This window comes from Primulina eburnea, chromosome 11 (genome assembly GCF_022965805.1).
Source record: "Primulina eburnea isolate SZY01 chromosome 11, ASM2296580v1, whole genome shotgun sequence".
Lineage (NCBI taxonomy): Eukaryota > Viridiplantae > Streptophyta > Magnoliopsida > Lamiales > Gesneriaceae > Primulina > Primulina eburnea.
In genome coordinates, this window is record NC_133111.1 from 36704885 (window position 1) to 36724525 (window position 19641).

Below are 19641 nucleotides of genomic sequence, written 5' to 3' on the forward strand. Positions count from 1 at the left end.
ATACCGTCGCGAACCTTTGGATGTTCAATTTTAATTTTGTTCAAATAAAATATTTTGACTTTTTATAATCATAATTTAAATTTTCAAAACTAGCTATTATAAATAGATAAATATAAGTTTTCAATAGTTCAACTTTTAGAATAGCTGCAATATCATCCATTATCACACTTTAAAGAAAGAAAGACATTTATCTTTTATGTTTATCCAACTTGGGTATTTGGTAAGAGTAAATTCACTCGCATCCAAGATTTCTTGATCGAGGTTTTTAACCTTTTCAAAAACATCATGAAGATCAATAAATACTTGTGAAGATTGAACGGGATAATGGTCAATTTTTTTAGCTTTATAAAATGTGCCACCAATACCAATCATCAAACATTCATAATATCAATTATATGACATAAAATAAAATAATATGTATATAATTAAAAATATTATATATTTATAAAATTGGTTCAGTTAGGATTTTTCACCAAAACTTTGAACAAAACCAATTTTTTCGATATGATTAATTTTAAAAACAATATAAATCGATCGACTAAAAACCAAACCAACTATTTGATTTGGCTTTGGTTTCAACTCACCCCTAAATTGGGTAATGCACTGAGATTGACTAATGTTTCAGCTTCATTTCTTCGATGCTTGTTGCTTCCTCAATATCCATTGTTTTTGCTCTCTAAGCGAGAAATCCCTAAATCCACATAAAAATAAATATTTTTATTTTTTTTAATAATATAAAATAGAAGATTTTTTTTAGTCTTCTAGTCTAGTCTAGGAAATACAAATATATGTAGGTTATATGGTGTAATTCGATTTGGACTATTCGAGCTGTTTCACAAATTAGGTCGAAGCATCGAATCCGCTTCACTCCAAAATAATAAAACGCCGCTCTGCTTTCTGTTTCAATTCTCTTCAACAATGTCTTCCCGCTTCCAAGCAGCGGTGCTCATATCAGCGCCTTGTTATCCGAACGCTGTTGCTTGGTCCGAAGAGAATCTGGTGGCGGTCGCTTCTGGTATCCTCGTTACGATCCTGGTAATTGTTAAATTTTCAAAGTTTGCTGATTTTAGTATTGAATTGCTTTGATGCAATTTTACTGATACGATGTATAGCATTTGAGTCTCAACATTGAAATTGCTCAAGTTCAGAAGTATCCTGGCATTCAATCTGTTCTAGCTGAGTTTTTAGTTGATCCAGAATTTTGGGCTGTCAAGTGATTCTGTTAGTGTGAGGATTATGCAGATGACATTATTAACCATGCACTGACATGAACAAGAATCAATGACCACTGATTCTGAGTCCAGTATCCTGTGATCCACCTGGTGGGATCTGATCCCATGACTTAGGAAAGACAACTACTAAATCAATTGATTGCATATAATGTAATAGTATTTCTGAATAGCATGCTTATTTTTTAGCCGAAGATTTTTGCATTGTCATTGAATTTTAAACGCCAAATTTATGCTTACATTTTAATCTACATGATCTTCATAACTGGTCTGGAAGCTGTTTTATGTTGGAGTTCAATACAGGGTCTGATTTGAATTTGATAGAGAATCTTATAGTAGTTGGTCTATATAATTCATATTACCTTACTTTTTATTTGTTTTTTCAAATTAGGATTTAATTTTATACTGTTTGATTTAGCCTTCGAATCACTGGTATATGCTTGTTGTTCACTTGGTTAGAATCCTGCTAAACCTTCTGGAGCTGGATGTCGAGGTGTAATTTCTGTTCTCCCAAGCAAGCCTTTTTCCATTGGTGTCATAAATGCTGGAGGTACGTAGAATCATATTAAAAAATGAATTTCATAGTTTTGAATGAGCTCATTGTATGTATGTATGTATGTATGTACACAATTTGGATGCCATTTGGATTTCTGGGTTTGTGGTTTTACAGTGCAAATGAAAAGTAATTTTGAGTTGAGGTTTCAAGTACTTTTTATTTTCTCAGGTCACTGCATTTGATTTTGTTTTCATTTTGTCACAGGGATAGATTTTCTCTCTGGGTGCTTGTTGCCAATGCATGTGTCGCGGGATACATGGCCATGTGTTAGGTCAATTTCCTGGTCTCCTGCAGGTCTTGCTAGCAATGCTGGGTACTGATACCATTACCCCTTATCGAAGTTTTTGTTTGAGTATGCAACGCAAGTTGCCTCCCTGAATTAATTCTACATTTTGCTATGAATCGTGCAGTTGTTTGCTTGCTGTTTGCACCACTGGCGGACGCGTCAAACTTTACCGCTTTCCCTTCTGTGATTTTTCGGCTGAATGGATTGAGGTATTAAGTATTTTATAAATGAAGCTTTCAGGAAGTAGTGGTGGCAGGACCAGAATTATGGTTCGAGCTTGCTGTCTCTTCACTTTAATAATCTTCCTGAACCAAAAAAAATGGTGAAAATTTTAGCAATGGAATTGTTTCAATTCTTGTGTCTATAGATGCTCTTAATTATGTTCTTACTGTTGGTTCTGTGTTGGCTATGAGCCCATGAGTAGATTTATATTTGTGCTAATGTGTAAATTTGTTGTGTTAGTACTGTAGGCTTTGTTTATGTTTGGAGAGGCAATACCTAATCAACATTTCTTTCAAAAAGAATTTCATAGCCCTTCAAGTTTGTTGTATTTACGGTTTTGTTGCTTATGCATAATAAATGTCATGAATTTGGAATCTAGTATGTTATATGTGATTCCTAAATTTAATGTTTGTTTTTCACACATTTGCTAAAGTTATAATCTGAAATTTTCTAGGTTATGGACATATCAGAGATGATGTATAATTATCTTTCCAAGATCAATTTCGGAGAGTCTCAAATTATATCTTCAGAAAGTTTAGATGTGAGTTGGTTCTATCTTTCAACTTTTTGCTGATTAGCGTTTCTTGCATATCCCCATATACTTTTCTAGATTAAATATTCTTGATGACAACAATTAATGATATGAATTCCAACTATTCTTGGGGTTTTTTCTTTATACAGGTGATAGGGAGTCGAGATAATGCAGAATCTGAATGCCCTAATGAGCCACCTGTATCTAGTTTAAGAAAGGAAAGAAAACGAAGGAGACAGAATGAAACTAATGTACTGCACACTGCATTCACTATCTGATTTAGTTTTATCATTTTATTCCATGACATGAACCTCCATACTTACTAAATGCAGCTACATGATCTGCTTTCAATTTGAAAAGTTGTGCATTTGATATATGCCATTACATTGAATGTGTTGCTATTTTTGTTAGGTTGCTGCAAAAAAACTTGACAATGTAAAAGAAAACAATACATGGGAAATTATTCCCATATCTGTTTCTGAAGGGACACCTCTGAAGATCAAAGAATGCAATGTTCAACTAATAACGGCACAACAATATGCTTCTCGCAATGCAATGCTGACACCCCTTATTGTGGCTTGGTCACCGATTCTGAGGACATCTGAAGATTGGGTTTCTATTCCTCATAACTCCTCGGGCTGCTGCTCTATTCTTGCTATTGGATTGAAATGTGGTCTAATTTCATTCTGGAGAATTGATGCACCAGAGAGTTATTCCATTATTACCCCTGAACTCCCATGTAAAGCATCAAATGGTGGCTTTCTCAAGGCACATGATACATGCATCACATCTATTTGCTGGGCTTTATATGGCTCTGATATTTCAAAACCTGAACTTCTTTTAGCGACGGGAAGTTCTAATGGGAGGTGAGTAACTAATTAACCTTCTCTGTTTTCGAAGCCAAAAGTCTAGCACATTTGCTTGACATGAGTTAGAACTACTGAATTATACACACACATACATATAAGGTTTACTTTTTATTTGATTATAAAATTTAATTTTGTGGCTTTCCTCTTCTTTTTGTTTATAGAGTGAAGATTTGGCAGGTGAATATTAAGGAACTGCTGAAGTCATCTGAAACTGTTCATGCTTCATTTTCTTTGCTGAGGGAGGTCAGCATATCCTGCTAAAAGTCTGCTACTTATCCTTTCAAAATTTAGACCAGCTACTTTGATTATATCTTATTTTGGAACTTGTGATTGCTCGTGTAATTAGGTTATTACTGTTGATTCAGCACCTGTCTCCATACTTTCATTTACTGCCCCCCTGCAAACACCACTAAATTTGTTCCTGGCTATTGGTAAAGGATCCGGATCATTTGAAGTGTGGACCATGAATATGACCAGCCATGAATTTGAAATAATTGGCTGTTATAGTGCGCATGACCACATTGTAAGTTCTCAACACCTTTTTTGGCATATGGAATGGCATATGATTTATCTTGTAAAATAACAATCAGGTCACTGGTTTAGCTTGGGCTTTTGATGGACTCTGCTTGTACAGTTGCAGCCAGGTAATAAATATTGAAGGAAGTGTTTTATTGATATAAATATGAATTTTAGTATTAAGGGAGTGTTAGTTCAACAGATATTAAAAATTAAAAAATCCATGTTAATTGCTTTTGTTATCAAGTAATGCCTCAAGCAGAAAGCCTTGAGGTTGAAAAGCTTGGTAGCCCTCCAGATTATTTGATCAGTTCATGTATTACAGGACAACTCTATGAAAGCGTGGAATTTAGTTGGGAAAGCACTAAGGGAAATACACATTCCTTCAAATACTCCTGGTTTGAATAGCTCCCCGGATGTATGCATTAATTTTTCATGTTTACTTCTGTTTTAAATTTGCGTATTTGTTTCCAATAGACTCTAGATTTTCTCTGCAGGTTCCCTATGTATATGATTCTTGCTTTGGTCTGGCAGTATCTCATGGGAGCTTGGCAATTGCTGTGGTATCATATTCCATCCGTCCATTCTCTTATAGTTGGAATGTCCATGAACTTATCCTGAATATTGTACTAGTTTTTCTCTCTTATCAAATTTTAAGTCAAAATAATAAACTCACTCGATGTAGCGATTCAAGATTTGAAGAAAAAACTGAATTCTATTCATATCATTTTGAGAAAACTCTTAGATAACATACCATCCAAAAAATTGATTTTTTACTTCTCTCATATTATGTTTCAGATGAGATTGGTCAATATCTTGCTTCTTGCCCTTCACAAAAATAAAGAAAATTTACTGAAAATAAAAATAAAGAGGAAAATAGAAAGATCGAAATTTCATCTCTCCGGAACAGTAATCATATAATAATACATAGGGAAAGGAGCTTAGTTTATTGAAATGACTCTAAGCAATGGAATCTCTTGATCCTTTTCTTGCACTTGGTCACTTTTTACCTTATGCTGAATAGATGTCATTGATACCCCTGTACTTAAATCTAGTTCTAAGAAGTTTGGTGTCTGTTATTTGCAGGCTCGAAGATTTGATTCCGATTTATTAAATCCCATGTACCAGGAAAGGTGAACTTTTAAAATTATATTTTCTGGTAACAAATTATGAAATAGCAACTGCCATGTGGATAGATGCTTGCAACAAACAAGCACCCACATTTCTTTAAAAGAAAATTTTGATGATTTAGTCAAAAGCTGAATGGAAGCAATAAGAACTAACCGTTCAAACAGTTACCTATGTTTGATTGACCAATAAATGTTATTGTAATTTTACAGAACTCAGAAAGCTGCTATCGAGTTCCTTTGGATTGGAGGGCAGCAATTGGACACTTCCTCCAATATATGTTTTGATATTGATTTCGGATCATTTCCTGGTTTCCCTGAGGTAGAATTAATTTGGTGGGAAAAAAACATATTATGGTCTCTGAGTCTGTGTGGGAGTTTCAGTGGGCTTCTGAACATTTGGGATATTGTGGCAGCCCTCGTGTCTTTCAAACAGTCGATACCAAACTATGTAGAGCATATTGTGCAGAAATGGTTGACATCTTATTTTGGATCCAATTTTGGCATTTGTACTACGTTCTTGTCTACGGCATTTAAAATTTTGCCCACTCTTTCAACCCGTAAGTTGCACCTCATCAATGTAATCATCAGGCATGTTGTGCTTAAAAATGATGAGGTGAGCGAGAGTAGAAAACACCAAGACTTGGAAAGATTCAGTAGTGCCATAGAGGAACAGACAAATGTATGGAAGGAGTTGCAGTTGTGCTGTGAAAATGAACTACGTAGAAGACTTGTTGGTTTATATTTTTCTGCCATTTTAGATCTTCTGTCAGATGTGCCAACAAATTTTTGCGATGTTGGCTGTTCGCGTCCTGATGAATGGCCACAACTGGAACACTATATCTCACTTCATGAGAAAATTGTCGAGGATGATTTAAAATTTCTTGCTGCCAAAGTTGGTAAAATTAAGAAGAGGTAATTCATGATGTTCTTATCTTTGTTGAACTTCTTTTGGTTCATTCATGCACACATACATAGAATAGCATCTTAAGATACTGTATCAATCTATTAGCTGAATGCTGGTTCCATTCTTGCTTTATTAACAGGAGAGAGAGTTTTGAATATGAAGAACATTGCAGTTTTTGTTCAGCAATTGTGCCATTTGAATCAATAGAATACGCCATTTGTTCGGGAGTGAAGAATCGCAATGGAGTTGATCAAACCCATAAGCTACACCGGTGTTCTGTATCTATGCAACTTTGCCCTGCTAAATATTCCTGGTTTTGCATGTGTTGTCAAAGACGAGCTTCAAAGTTGGCACCTCTAATTTTTTTCACGATGCCTTTATACCCTTCCAATTTTATATCTTTTTTCGAATCTTCAGCCTTCAAGAAATCTTTCTCACCATGTTGTCCCTTATGTGGGATACTTCTACAAAGATTACAGCCTGAATATTTACTCTCCCCATCTCCAGTATAACGAAATTCCTCTTTAAAAATTGTCAATGAAAAGTCCGCCCTCTCGACTGAAATCCTCAGTCAGCAGCCCCTTACAATCTATGATTTATGACAGGCCTCTATCTCCGTCAACAGGTCTGTGTTTCCAATTTTTCCTTCTGCGGTGCTTCTGTGAAAATCCACTGATATGTCCTATACGTAATAACTACCATGGAAGGATGTTTATTCTATTAATTGGTAGGAAAAATATGGTTGGATTTTTGAATTTCCTAGTATTTTGTATTTGTTAGAGTAGGTGTCCAGCGAGCCAACTTGTGGCTTGGGTTTTTATTTGCTCTAATGTAACGATCTTTATTTTAATAATATTTTACGGTTTTGTACAATTATGACATTTACTTTATCTGTTTACCCATGTAAGCTGCATAGATAAAGTCTTTTGGTGCATGTGTACAAGTGACTTAAGTAAAAATGCTTCTAGAAAACTTTGAAAGAAAATGCTATTGCTTGAAAACTTGGTAGTTTACAATAAGAGCTTCGACCTATTTATATTAATCCTATTTATACTAGTAGCTTTCTATAATGAAAGCCATACATATCAACTCTCTAGGAGGTTCTAAGATCTACACTATTCTAGTTAATTCCATTCTATACTATTCTAAATGATTATTCTATGCACAAAAGATTTCACAGAAAACTCTTAATTGATGAAATATGGAGAATGTTTTAGAAGTGCTTGAACCTCTACAGAGCACCTGTTACGCCTTAAACGCATACAAATCTCGAGGATGAGATTAATGTTTTTAATGCTGTAACATATCCCAAAGTTTTTGTTTTGATGATACCAAAACTTGGATTAAAAATGTACTAATGTTTTATATTGAGGCATGCAGGAAATTAAGAACAGGTTACGTTCGGAAGATCCGACATTCGGTTCGGACGGTCCGAAATTGTGCAATTCAGAAGCAAAATAGAAGCTGTTCGGAAGCTGCGAGGAGAGCGTTCGGACGTTCCGAAGACGTGATCGGACGTTCCGAACACAAGCAATCAAATCACTTCAATGCGGAGACAAATTGATATGACTGATTGATCGAGTAAGATTTCGGACGCTACGAAGGACATGATCGGACGCTACGAAGTGTTGAAGATTTCAAATCTCTGGAAACGCGGGAATGTTCGGACGGTACGAACTTGAGTTCGGACCTTCCGAAGCTGTTCACACACTGTCTGAAAGAACTGTTCGGAAGATACGAAGTTTGATCGGTCCCTCCGAAGCGCATGTTCGGACCCTACGAAGTCAAGAACGGACGATCCGAAGTCATCCCAAAATTACGGAAATTGATTTCAATCACATCGGACGTTCCGAAGCATAAACAGAAGATCCGAACCTTGGCGTCCAAGACTAGTATAAATAGGCCTTTGAGGATGCATTTTCAATCATCCCACTCCACTCTCTTGTCTCTTACAAAGCTTTCTACTATCTCTTGTGTGCGTTGATTAAAAGAGTTGTAATATCAAAAGAGTTGTAGAAAAAGAGTGAAAGTAATATTCTCGAGTGGGTTGTAAAGTTCGTGGCTATCCTTGGAGCCCTCAAGGCCAAGTAGACGCATCGAGGCGTGGTTGTAAAAGCTAGCTTGGAGCTCCTAAAGCCAAGTCGATATAGTGATACCTCGATCCTCATCGAGAAGGGGAGACGTAGACGATTCTTCGTCGAACTTCCATAAACATCTCTATCCCTCTTTACTTTACGCATTTACTTTACTACGCATTTATTTTACGCACTTACTTTACGCATTCATTTTATTTGTGATTGTCCCTCAAGTCTTCCGCTTGCAATTTTTGCAAACTCGTTTTAAAAACGCTAAAGGGCCTAAAAGAACCTATTCACCCCCCCTTTAGGTTCTTCAAGTGGTATCAGAGCAAGGTTTTTCAAAATCTTTTAAAATGGCCAATCTAGCAAGCGAGTATGCCCAAGGACAATCCACAAATCGTCCCCCTCTTTTCAATGGTACAAATTACGGATATTGGAAAAATAGAATATCTCTATACATCCAATCCGTCGATTACGACCTTTGGAAAATAACGGTGAAAGGTCCCTATATCCCCATGAAAACGGTGGATAATAAGGAAATTCCTAAGGGAATGGATGACTTCACCAAGGACGATATGAAACTTATCTCTCAAAATGCTAAAGCTATGAATATTCTTCATTGTTCTCTAGATATGAATGAATACAACCGAATCTCGGCTTGCACCTCCGCCAAAGAGATTTGGGACAAATTGGAGATTTGCCACGAGGGAACCAATCAACCCAAAGAAACGGGTACAAACTATCAAACTGTATCTCAACCTTGTAGGGACAAAGGGGAGACAAGTCATCGAGCACTTGGTATCTTGACAGTGGATGCTCTCGACACATGACGGGAGAAAAGAAGCTGCTACAATCCATTCGACCAAAAGAAAAAGGATCGGTGACCTTCGGAGACAACAGCAAAGGGATCATAGAAGGCATCGGCTCAATAGGTATATCTAACTCTACTATTATTGATGATGTACTTCTTGTGAAAGGGCTTAAACATAACCTCCTAAGCATTAGTCAATTGTGCGATAGGGGTTATGAAGTCAAATTCACACCACACGATTGCACTGTATCACTCACAACTGACAAAACCATTAGTTTCAAAGGTTATAGAAGTGAAAATGTTTACAAGGTCGATTTAAAGATTTCATCTTTTTCAAAAATAAAAAGCCTTGTAACATTAAATGTTGATGACAACATTCTTTGGCATAGACGACTTGGTCATGTTGGGATGAGCACCATAGAAAAACTTTTAAAACTTGACCTAGTTTCCAGAATGCCAAAGCTGAATTTAAAATTAGATTCTTTTTGTGATGCTTGTCAACTTGGTAAACACACAAAGGAATCTTTTAAAAATAAAAATTTTGTATCCACTTCTATGCCCCTTGAATTACTTCACCTAGATTTATGTGGTCCCTCGAGGACAACTAGTCTAGGAGGAAAATCTTATGCTTTTGTCATTGTAGATGATTTTTCACGTTTTACTTGGACATTGTTTTTAGCCCACAAAAATGATGCCTTTGATCATTTCAAAATTTTTGTCAAAAAGGTTGAAAATGAGAAAAATCTTTTGATCAAACAAATCCGTAGTGACCACGGAACGGAATTTCAAAATGAAAATTTTTCAATTTTTTGTCAAAGCAAAGGCATTGGTCACAATTTTTCTTGTCCTAGAACTCCTCAACAAAACGGTGTCGTTGAGAGGAAGAATAGGACCCTAGTAGAGATTGCAAGGACCATGCTATGTGAGCATTCTCTACCAAAATATTTTTGGGCTGAAGCAATGAGTTCTGCTTGTTACATCATCAATCGCGTATCAATAAGGCCAATTCTCAAGAAAACTCCATACGAACTATGGAGAGGGAGAAAGCCTAACATTTCTTACTTCCGCGCTTTTGGATCAAAATGCTTCATCCACAACAATGGTAAGGACAACCTGGGTAAGTTCGATGCTAAATCGGACAAAGGTATCTTTCTTGGTTACTCTACTTCTAGCAAAGCATATAGAGTCTTTAATAAACGTACTTTACTAGTTGAAGAATCTATTCATGTCATATTTGATGAAACTAACCCTTGCTTGCCTAGAACTGTTGTTTCTGATGATGATGATATAGATATCCTTGGCGAAAAGTTGGAGTCCACAAGCCTAGATGATGTTCCTAAAGATCAAGAGGACGCACCTCTTCCGAAGGAGTGGACTACACACAAGGATCATCCCATGGACCTCATCATTGGTAGCCCATCGAAGGGAGTATCTACTCGCTCTTCTAATATGTGCAATTATCTTGCTTTTCTTTCTCACATAGAGCCTAAGAACATAGAAGAAGCTTTACTTGATGATTCTTGGATTATTGCTATGCAAGATGAACTAAATGAATTTAGAAGGAATAAAGTTTGGAATCTTGTACCTAGACCCACTGATAGACCTGTCATAGGAACTAAATGGGTATTTAGGAACAAGTTAGATGAGCATGGTACAATCACTAGAAATAAAGCTAGGCTAGTAGCTAAAGGATATAGTCAAGAAGAGGGAATTGATTATGATGAGACTTATGCCCCTGTTGCTAGACTAGAATCCATTCGCATGCTACTTGCTTTTGCTTGCTCTAGAGACTTTAAATTGTTTCAAATGGATGTTAAAAGTGCTTTTCTTAATGGTGATTTGAAAGAAGAAGTGTATGTTGAGCAACCTATTGGTTTTGAAGATGTGCACTTATCTGATTATGTGTATAAACTTGATAAGGCTTTGTATGGTTTGAAACAAGCTCCTAGAGCTTGGTATGAGAAATTATCTACCTTTTTGCTGTCTAATGGTTTTTGTAGGGGTAAAGTTGATATTACCTTATTTACCTTGACTAAAAATAATGATTTGCTGATAGTACAAATATATGTAGATGATATTATTTTTGGTGCTACTAATGAACACTTGTGTAGAGATTTTTCTAAGCTTATGCAGGATCACTTTGAGATGAGCATGATGGGCGAACTCAACTACTTCCTTGGTCTCCAAATCAAGCAATGCAAGGATGGTTTCTTTGTCAACCAAGGAAAGTACATCAAGGAGATGCTAAAAAAGTTTGGGATGGAGTCTTCCAAAGCCTCATCCACACCTATGAGCACGACAGTCAGACTCGACAAAGATGAGGGAGGTAAACCTGTTGACCAAAAGTTATTTCGTAGCATGATTGGCTCCCTACTCTATGCGACTGCTAGTAGACCTGACATTATGTTTAGTGTTTGCTTGTGTGCACGATTTCAATCATGTCCAAAGGAATCACACTTATTCGCCTTAAAACGCATTTTCAAATATCTTTCAAATACTCCAAATCTCGGATTATGGTATTCTAAGAACTCATTTTTCGATTTAAAAGCTTACTGTGATGCCGACTTTGGAGGATATAAGGTGGATAGAAAGAGCACTAGTGGAACTTGTTTCTTTTTGGGAAATTGCTTGGTGTCATGGTTTTCTAAAAAGCAAAACTGTGTTGCACTTTCAACGACCGAGGCCGAGTATATGGCTGCCGGTAGTTGTTGTGCACAAATTCTTTGGATGAAGTATCAATTACTCGACTATGGTGTTACTTTTTCAAAAATTCCAATCTTTTGTGATAATACAAGCACCATATGTCTAACAAAGAATCCAGTTCAACATTCTCGTACTAAACATATTGACATTCGACATCATTTCATTCGTGATCACATTGAGCAAAATGATGTTGAACTTCACTATGTTGACACCAAGAATCAAATTGCTGATATTTTTACAAAACCACTAGATGAATCTACTTTTATTCGTTTGCGTGGTGAACTTGGCATGATTGAGTTGTAAACACTAGTCGAATACTCTCGTACATATTTGTTAAATTGAGGGGGAGTATTATTAATGTGAGCATTATAATGTCGGATAATACAAATTAATTGTATTTATCCATAATTATGGCTCAACATTCATTTATGTGCTAAATATTTTAAATTTTAGGTGTTCCTCATCTTGGCTACTTCGGAATCACCGCTCCTATTCGGATGCTCCGTTTCACCTCGGATCCACCGAACCTGTTCGGATCGTCCGAACCTGACCATAGGTTCCAGAACCTCCGATTCACTCTTCGGACCATCCGAACACACATCGGATCGTCCGAACCCCCTTCCGATGTCATTAAATGTTCGCGCCTTCCCATGCCTGATTGTCAGACTTCGGACTCTCCGTTTACGCTTCGTAGCCTCCGTTCTATGATCGGATTGTCCGATTGTGAATCGGATCGTCCGAACTGACTGCCAGATAACCGTTCCGTTCAAATTCCGGACCTTCCGAACTCATGTTCGGACCGTCCGAACATGGCCTATAAATAGGCGTTCGGATCCTCTGATTTATTTGCTCATTCACTCCTTCTTTCTTTCCCCACACAAAACACTCACTACTCACTATGCCTCCGCGCCGTAACGTAGCTGGCCGAAATGTTCGCCCTCGTCACGGTGCCTTTCACCATGATCTTACTCAACCACCCAACCCTCGTCCTATCCCACCTGAATTCGAAACCCGTAACATTCTGCCTGGTCGTACCCTTCACACCGATTATCTTCGTGCAAATTTCTTTACGTTGATTACTCTTATTGAGTCTCAACGTTGGGGAAACTTCTTTCTACCTTCCGTACCCGATATCATCTACCCCTCTCTCATACATCAGTTCTATGCGAACTTTTCCTTAGTTCTTGGTGGTGATGACACTCGTGTTGTTACCATTGTTCAGGGTCGGTTCATTTCTTTTTCTACCGCCGACCTCTCCACTTGGTTCGATCTTCCTCGAGACGGACCGAGTGAGTTCTTTTCTCAGTCTTGGACTGAGAATGACCCCACTTTTGATCGAGTCACTGCCTTGACCACCATCTTCGGTCGTCCGCCTACTCCTGCCGATGACCGTCCTCATGCGAAGGACCTTTCTCCTCAGCTTCAGCTTGTTCTGAAGCTCATCACTTCTTCTATTGTTCCTCGCAGTGGAGACCTCTCCACTTGCAAATATCTCGATCTGTACATTCTCTATTATTTAGTCTCCCAGCGTCCTTTTAACCTTCCCCGTTTTCTTATGTACGCCATGGAGTACGCGGCTTCTTCTACTCGCGTCTCTTTTCCATTTGGCCGGTTCATTAACCGGATTCTAGCCCATCTGGGCATTGACTTTACAGATGAAGAATCCTTATCTATTTCTCCTCGCGAGACTATCGACCATGATACTGTTGTTAAGATGGGACTCTCTTGGAATCCCGTCTTATCCTCTTGGGTCATCGACAAGGATCGCATCTTTGCGTCCTATCGTCCGACCGAACACTTTCATGTTCCCTTCGGTCTCCTTCCTCCTCACGTTCAGACGAGAGGATTTCCCGCTGGTCCCCCTACTACGGGTACCACTCCTACCCCTTCGGTTGATATTCCCTCTTCATCCCATCAGCGTGTTCCCGACCCTATTAGCACTCCTTTGATGACCATGGATGACCTTCCTCATGGCTTCACTCCGCCTGCTCCCTCTGGACCCTACGATCGGATTTTCGAGTATCTCGAGCGATTGGAGACTCGTTTCGACACTCGTTTTTCTCTTTTAGAGTCTACCTTAGAGCGCCATCATACCGAGACTTCTTCGCGTCTGGATTCCATCGAGGCTGAGATGAGGAGACATAGAGAGTCGCGGGATGCGGATTCTTAGATTATGTTTTTGTTATTTTTGTTTATTTTATCTTTATGCATCATTGTATAAAAGACTTGCATTTATTAGTGGATATTTTACCTGTTTATTTGTCTCTCTTTATGCTTATGTCTTTTTGCTTATCACAAAAAGGGGGAGAATTTATTTGGTTAAAATTGCTGTTAATTGGTTATTAAATAAATTCGCCTTAATTCAACCTCTTAGACTTGTTATTTGATTAAGGGGGAGTTATTTAATAACCATTTCGATTATGTTGATTATTGTTATCTCATTTTTTAACCAAGTTTTGTGATCATCAAAAAGGGGGAGATTGTTACGCCTTAAACGCATACAAATCTCGAGGATGAGATTAATGTTTTTAATGCTGTAACATATCCCAAAGTTTTTGTTTTGATGATACCAAAACTTGGATTAAAAATGTACTAATGTTTTATATTGAGGCATGCAGGAAATTAAGAACAGGTTACGTTCGGAAGATCCGACATTCGGTTCGGACGGTCCGAAATTGTGCAATTCAGAAGCAAAATAGAAGCTGTTCGGAAGCTGCGAGGAGAGCGTTCGGACGTTCCGAAGACGTGATCGGACGTTCCGAACACAAGCAATCAAATCACTTCAATGCGGAGACAAATTGATATGACTGATTGATCGAGTAAGATTTCGGACGCTACGAAGGACATGATCGGACGCTACGAAGTGTTGAAGATTTCAAATCTCTGGAAACGCGGGAATGTTCGGACGGTACGAACTTGAGTTCGGACCTTCCGAAGCTGTTCACACACTGTCTGAAAGAACTGTTCGGAAGATACGAAGTTTGATCGGTCCCTCCGAAGCGCATGTTCGGACCCTACGAAGTCAAGAACGGACGATCCGAAGTCATCCCAAAATTACGGAAATTGATTTCAATCACATCGGACGTTCCGAAGCATAAACAGAAGATCCGAACCTTGGCGTCCAAGACTAGTATAAATAGGCCTTTGAGGATGCATTTTCAATCATCCCACTCCACTCTCTTGTCTCTTACAAAGCTTTCTACTATCTCTTGTGTGCGTTGATTAAAAGAGTTGTAATATCAAAAGAGTTGTAGAAAAAGAGTGAAAGTAATACTCTCGAGTGGGTTGTAAAGTTCGTGGCTATCCTTGGAGCCCTCAAGGCCAAGTAGACGCATCGAGGCGTGGTTGTAAAAGCTAGCTTGGAGCTCCTAAAGCCAAGTCGATATAGTGATACCTCGATCCTCATCGAGAAGGGGAGACGTAGACGATTCTTCGTCGAACTTCCATAAACATCTCTATCCCTCTTTACTTTACGCATTTACTTTACTACGCATTTATTTTACGCACTTACTTTACGCATTCATTTTATTTGTGATTGTCCCTCAAGTCTTCCGCTTGCAATTTTTGCAAACTCGTTTTAAAAACGCTAAAGGGCCTAAAAGAACCTATTCACCCCCCCCTTTAGGTTCTTCAGCACCTATTTAGAAGTTTTTGGAACGCACAAGAAGGTTCCGGTTCGTGATATTCCGCAACATCAATGAGTTCTAATAAAAATCTATTTATGAAATATGGGTTGATCACTTTGCAAATAAAAATGCTAAAAAATCAATTTTTTATAGTTAATTGTAATAGAATGTCATTATTGTAAAGCTTAGTTTATGTGTTTAGTTAAGAAAATTATCTTTATAGTATTGATTTTATATTGAAAATTGTGACATTGAAACAAAAAATATGGATCTGACCTTGAAAATTGTTAAGTTGAACCAAAAATTTACTAACATTAAAAAGAATGCTGCTATGATGTCGAAAAAGTTAATATATTCAGCGTCGCATCAGCAATTTAACCAAAATAACCGAACACTAATAGTTAGTGTACAATGACCAAAATTTAACCTGTTAATAAACTAAAATTCAAAATAAATAATATTGGTTGATTAAAAAAGTTATTTTCCATAAATTTAAACACCAACACCTACTTAGAGATGACAATTTTTCTCACAGATTTGGAGACCCACGGGGAAAACTCGAAACGGGGGTCGGGGCGGAGAATCCCTGTACCCACGCCGTGTTGCCCCATTAATATTTTTGAAATGGGAATCGAAACCGAACCCGAAAAAACGAAGATCGTGACAGGTATAGGGGTAGGGATGTAATTCGAAGACTAGGATGGAGATAACAAACCCAACTCCACCCCTTTGTCATCCCTCCACCTATTACACACTTTGTCACACAAAACCCCTTGTGACACCTCTACTACCACGTTTTGTGTTTGTGACTGTATAATTTAATGTTTATCCGAATCTATCAAAGAATCAACTTTTTCATCTTTAAACGACTTTTTCACATATTCCAACTGATTCATTCGTGTAAGCACACAAAATCTCCACACGCGTGCAAAAGTATCCCAATGATTTAACTTTATCTTTACACTTAAACTAGCCGACATACACATGGTGTTTATTTAATATAATATATAAATAATTTAGCTCATAAATCATATGTATACTATATACTGATAATATATATTTTTCCAAATATTTAGTTTCTTTATGATTTTTTTCTAAAAAATCTTTTTAAGACTTGATTCATTAATGATTTGCAACATTATTAGTTCAGGAAAAGATAGACAAAAATTTGACACAAGTTGAAATCATTCATGAATCCACGGAATGAAATCTTCATCTCAATATATGATGGGGTAAAAGTAAAAAAAAAAAAAAAACATTTGCTTTGTACTTTTGTATGACAAGTCTTACACCTTAATTCGTCGGAAAAAAAAAACGATTATCCAATTTTGATTAAAAAATAAGGTATACATTGGTCACTCTATTTCGAGACATATATGTGATGTTATAGGTCACGTTTCATTGGTATGTGCATAGAGATAGTCAATCATACAGATGTGTGATCATATGATGAGTCACTGGACAATCTTCCATCTGGCTTTCCAATTGGTTATTATTTATCGAGTAGATTAGTCTGCGGTTAAGGTTTTATATAATTAGTATTTTGATCTGAGACAACATAGGTGATCTACGTACTAGTGCTAGACTTTGACTCATTTATCGACTCCACTAGGGTAATCAGATGGCGAGGTTCGGTATGGTATCGACATACATAGGAGCATATGCATTGTGTTTGATGATATGTATAAGCTAGAAACCGTATATAGGATCTACTCGGATGGTATACTTTGTCGATTAATTTTCCGAAGACTGAATTATATATTCATTAATAGGTTGTGTGAAGGCCACAAAAATTTATAAATACTACAGCCCAAGAACTCGAAATTTTGGGCACATCCAATAAGTTTGAACCCATTCAATGACTTGATGACAACCTATAATGACAAATCTCAAAAATTAAGCCATGTCCGTATTCATATTGTAACACCCAATTGATGGCTACATTATAGCATTAAATAATCTGCTTAAAAGCCTTAAAACGTTCACTAATTAAAAAAGTGTATACACGTATGATATTCTATGTTCCAAACATTGATATAATTCAATAAAAATTTGGAAAGCTATTATAAGATATGACCGCTATATGGTAGGATTATAACTGTTATATGACCTCTATATGATGATATTATAATCATTGTATGGCCTCATCACTTGAGTATTAACATATAGGGGACATATATTAGTAAAATAGTGGAAATTAGATGAAATTTCAATGCTTCGTGTTCAGGATATGATTATGATATGTTATGTCTTCCGTTAAGAAATGTTACGTTTAGAAAAAATATATGTATTTGTTATATATATCCGAACAATCCCCACTTGCTGAGTGTTTCCCAATTAAGTCACCCTTACCTTTCTCCCTATACAATACCAACAAACAAGTTGATGGACAAATCATGAGACGTCCGGAGCTGGTGAAGAAGCCACTTTCCATGTTGTCATTTTACATTTTAAGTTTTACTCTTCTGCACTATTTGATTTCTTTCATGTTGTAAAGACAATGACGGATTATTTTATAAACTGGTTTGGTTATATATTGTATTACGAGCATGTTATTTTAAAATTATGTGATTGTTAAAAAACGAATGTGTCTGTACACCTAGGTCTCAGGACATGACATTTAAATGATATTAGAGCCAGCATGATCATAATCTGACTGAGATCCTAATATACAAAACATGATAAGATGTCAAAATTTGCCAAAGGACCAGTGCATTCATATCCTTGACAATTATTTTCGAGGTAGTATATTAACCATCAATCAACGACCTAAAATCTAATTTATAGGCGTAATCAGAGTCTCATCAGATTTGACATCCTCTATTTTTGGTAACAAGCTTACTTTTTGGTCTATTTATGCTCATCAGTGATGCATTTAAGGGATAGAATCGTGACTAAAAACTTTTCTTCCTCACATATAAGTAACCCTCCCATTTTGCACAAAGAAGATCACGCCGATTTAAGCGTAAATTCTCTAAAATCTCGAGCATGTTGCAACCATTTTCGAACATAATTTTGACAAAGTTTGAGCAAGAAATGGCGACCCAATCTAAGACCATGAGTAACCTCGAACTCGAGATTTAGCAACTTAGAGGGACCTTCACTATTTTTTTTTAGAAGTTACTAATCTAATAAAAAAATTACTTGCTTATGTGTTGTTTGATTGTGGTGACACAGATTCTTTTATATCTAAGAGGTTCACTAAGAAATTAGGGGTTAAACCTAACATGCTTGTCAAACCTTTTAGGATAGCAACACCTACTAGTAAGTCTATCGAAACCTTCGAGTTACATCGAGACTATAAAATCAATAACAATATGCATACGTTCAATGCCGACTCGATTCAACTCTCAATGGTGGATTTTGACATCATTCTGAGAATGGATTGTTTAGCCAAGACTCATGAAATGGTAAATTGTTGGGGTGAGAATGTCAAATTCCAAACCGAGAAGAAATCATATACCATACGCCTCGGTCTCGGGGCGTGACATGTTGGTTTTATAATGAAATTTCAAGGAAGAAAGAAAAAAACTATGTTTTCATTTTCTAAATCAAAAACTAGTACATCGATTAGTGAGTAGTATTCTCCAACTAATTCCGAGATCTTAAACCATGATGACCAACATCCTGCTAGGTATCAAAGAAATTTTCTTTGGAACCCACGATAATATTTTTTTTATCGGATCAGTCAGCTCAGGATCAAAAAATATTTTTGTTGTGTCTCTAAGTTTTAATGTGACAACGTACACGTCATCGTCATGTAACGTTGCGTCAACACTTCATTAACACCGTCTGAGAAAAAAACTAAAATTGCAAAAAGAAAATAAGAAGAAAGAAACTAGATATAACATGCTAAGATGGAAATTTGACAATTTAGAAGACTAAAATAAAAATATAATAGACAAATAAATAGGATCATAATTACAATTTCCTAATTAATATTATATTAATCTAATTAGAGACCAGGTAAAGTTCATTTCTAACAAAGATGGATGGGCATAAACCAAGAAGTTCTTTAGTGCAAAAAGTACATTTTATGTTTGACCACTTGGCCAAGTTGTTGGGTACTTGCATGGATGTGAACAGGGACGGAGCCACCCCAAAGGCTGGGGTGGACTCCAGCTGAGACTAGATTTTTGGGGCCAGAAAAATATGATGGATTAGCGACGGTTTTCTACC

General features: G+C 36.9%; 1 protein-coding gene and 2 long non-coding RNA genes across 3 annotated transcripts; all 3 read left to right on the top strand.

Moving 5' to 3' along the window:
* Positions 1-1987: 1987 nt before the first annotated feature.
* LOC140804405 (uncharacterized) lies at positions 1988-2838 on the top strand. Its single transcript, XR_012112172.1, has 3 exons — positions 1988-2098; positions 2196-2280; positions 2748-2838. It is a non-coding gene; the product is annotated as an uncharacterized lncRNA (long non-coding RNA).
* An 840-nt stretch (positions 2839-3678) lies between these two features.
* On the top strand, positions 3679-4244 carry LOC140805896 (uncharacterized). The gene is made up of 3 exons (XR_012112388.1): positions 3679-3691; positions 3856-3937; positions 4041-4244. It is a non-coding gene; the product is annotated as an uncharacterized lncRNA (long non-coding RNA).
* Positions 4245-4459: 215 nt separating this feature from the next.
* Positions 4460-6772, top strand: LOC140805592 (uncharacterized). Its single transcript, XM_073161854.1, has 6 exons — positions 4460-4526; positions 4688-4773; positions 5297-5343; positions 5551-6252; positions 6384-6522; positions 6662-6772. Exons 1-6 carry the CDS (start codon positions 4460-4462, stop codon positions 6770-6772), a joined length of 1152 nt encoding a protein of 383 aa, XP_073017955.1.
* Positions 6773-19641: the final 12869 nt, after the last annotated feature.

What these genes read in the sequence shown, in the direction of transcription:
- LOC140805592 (XM_073161854.1), top strand. Translation starts at nt 4,460, where the DNA reads ATGCCTCAAGCAGAAAGCCTTGAGGTTGAAAAGCTTGGTAGCCCTCCA. An exon ending in AGATTATTTGATCAGTTCAT is followed by an intron (nt 4,527 to 4,687) that starts GTATTACAGGAC and finishes TGTTTCCAATAG; the next exon opens with ACTCTAGATTTTCTCTGCAG. An exon ending in GGAGCTTGGCAATTGCTGTG is followed by an intron (nt 4,774 to 5,296) that starts GTATCATATTCC and finishes TGTTATTTGCAG; the next exon opens with GCTCGAAGATTTGATTCCGA.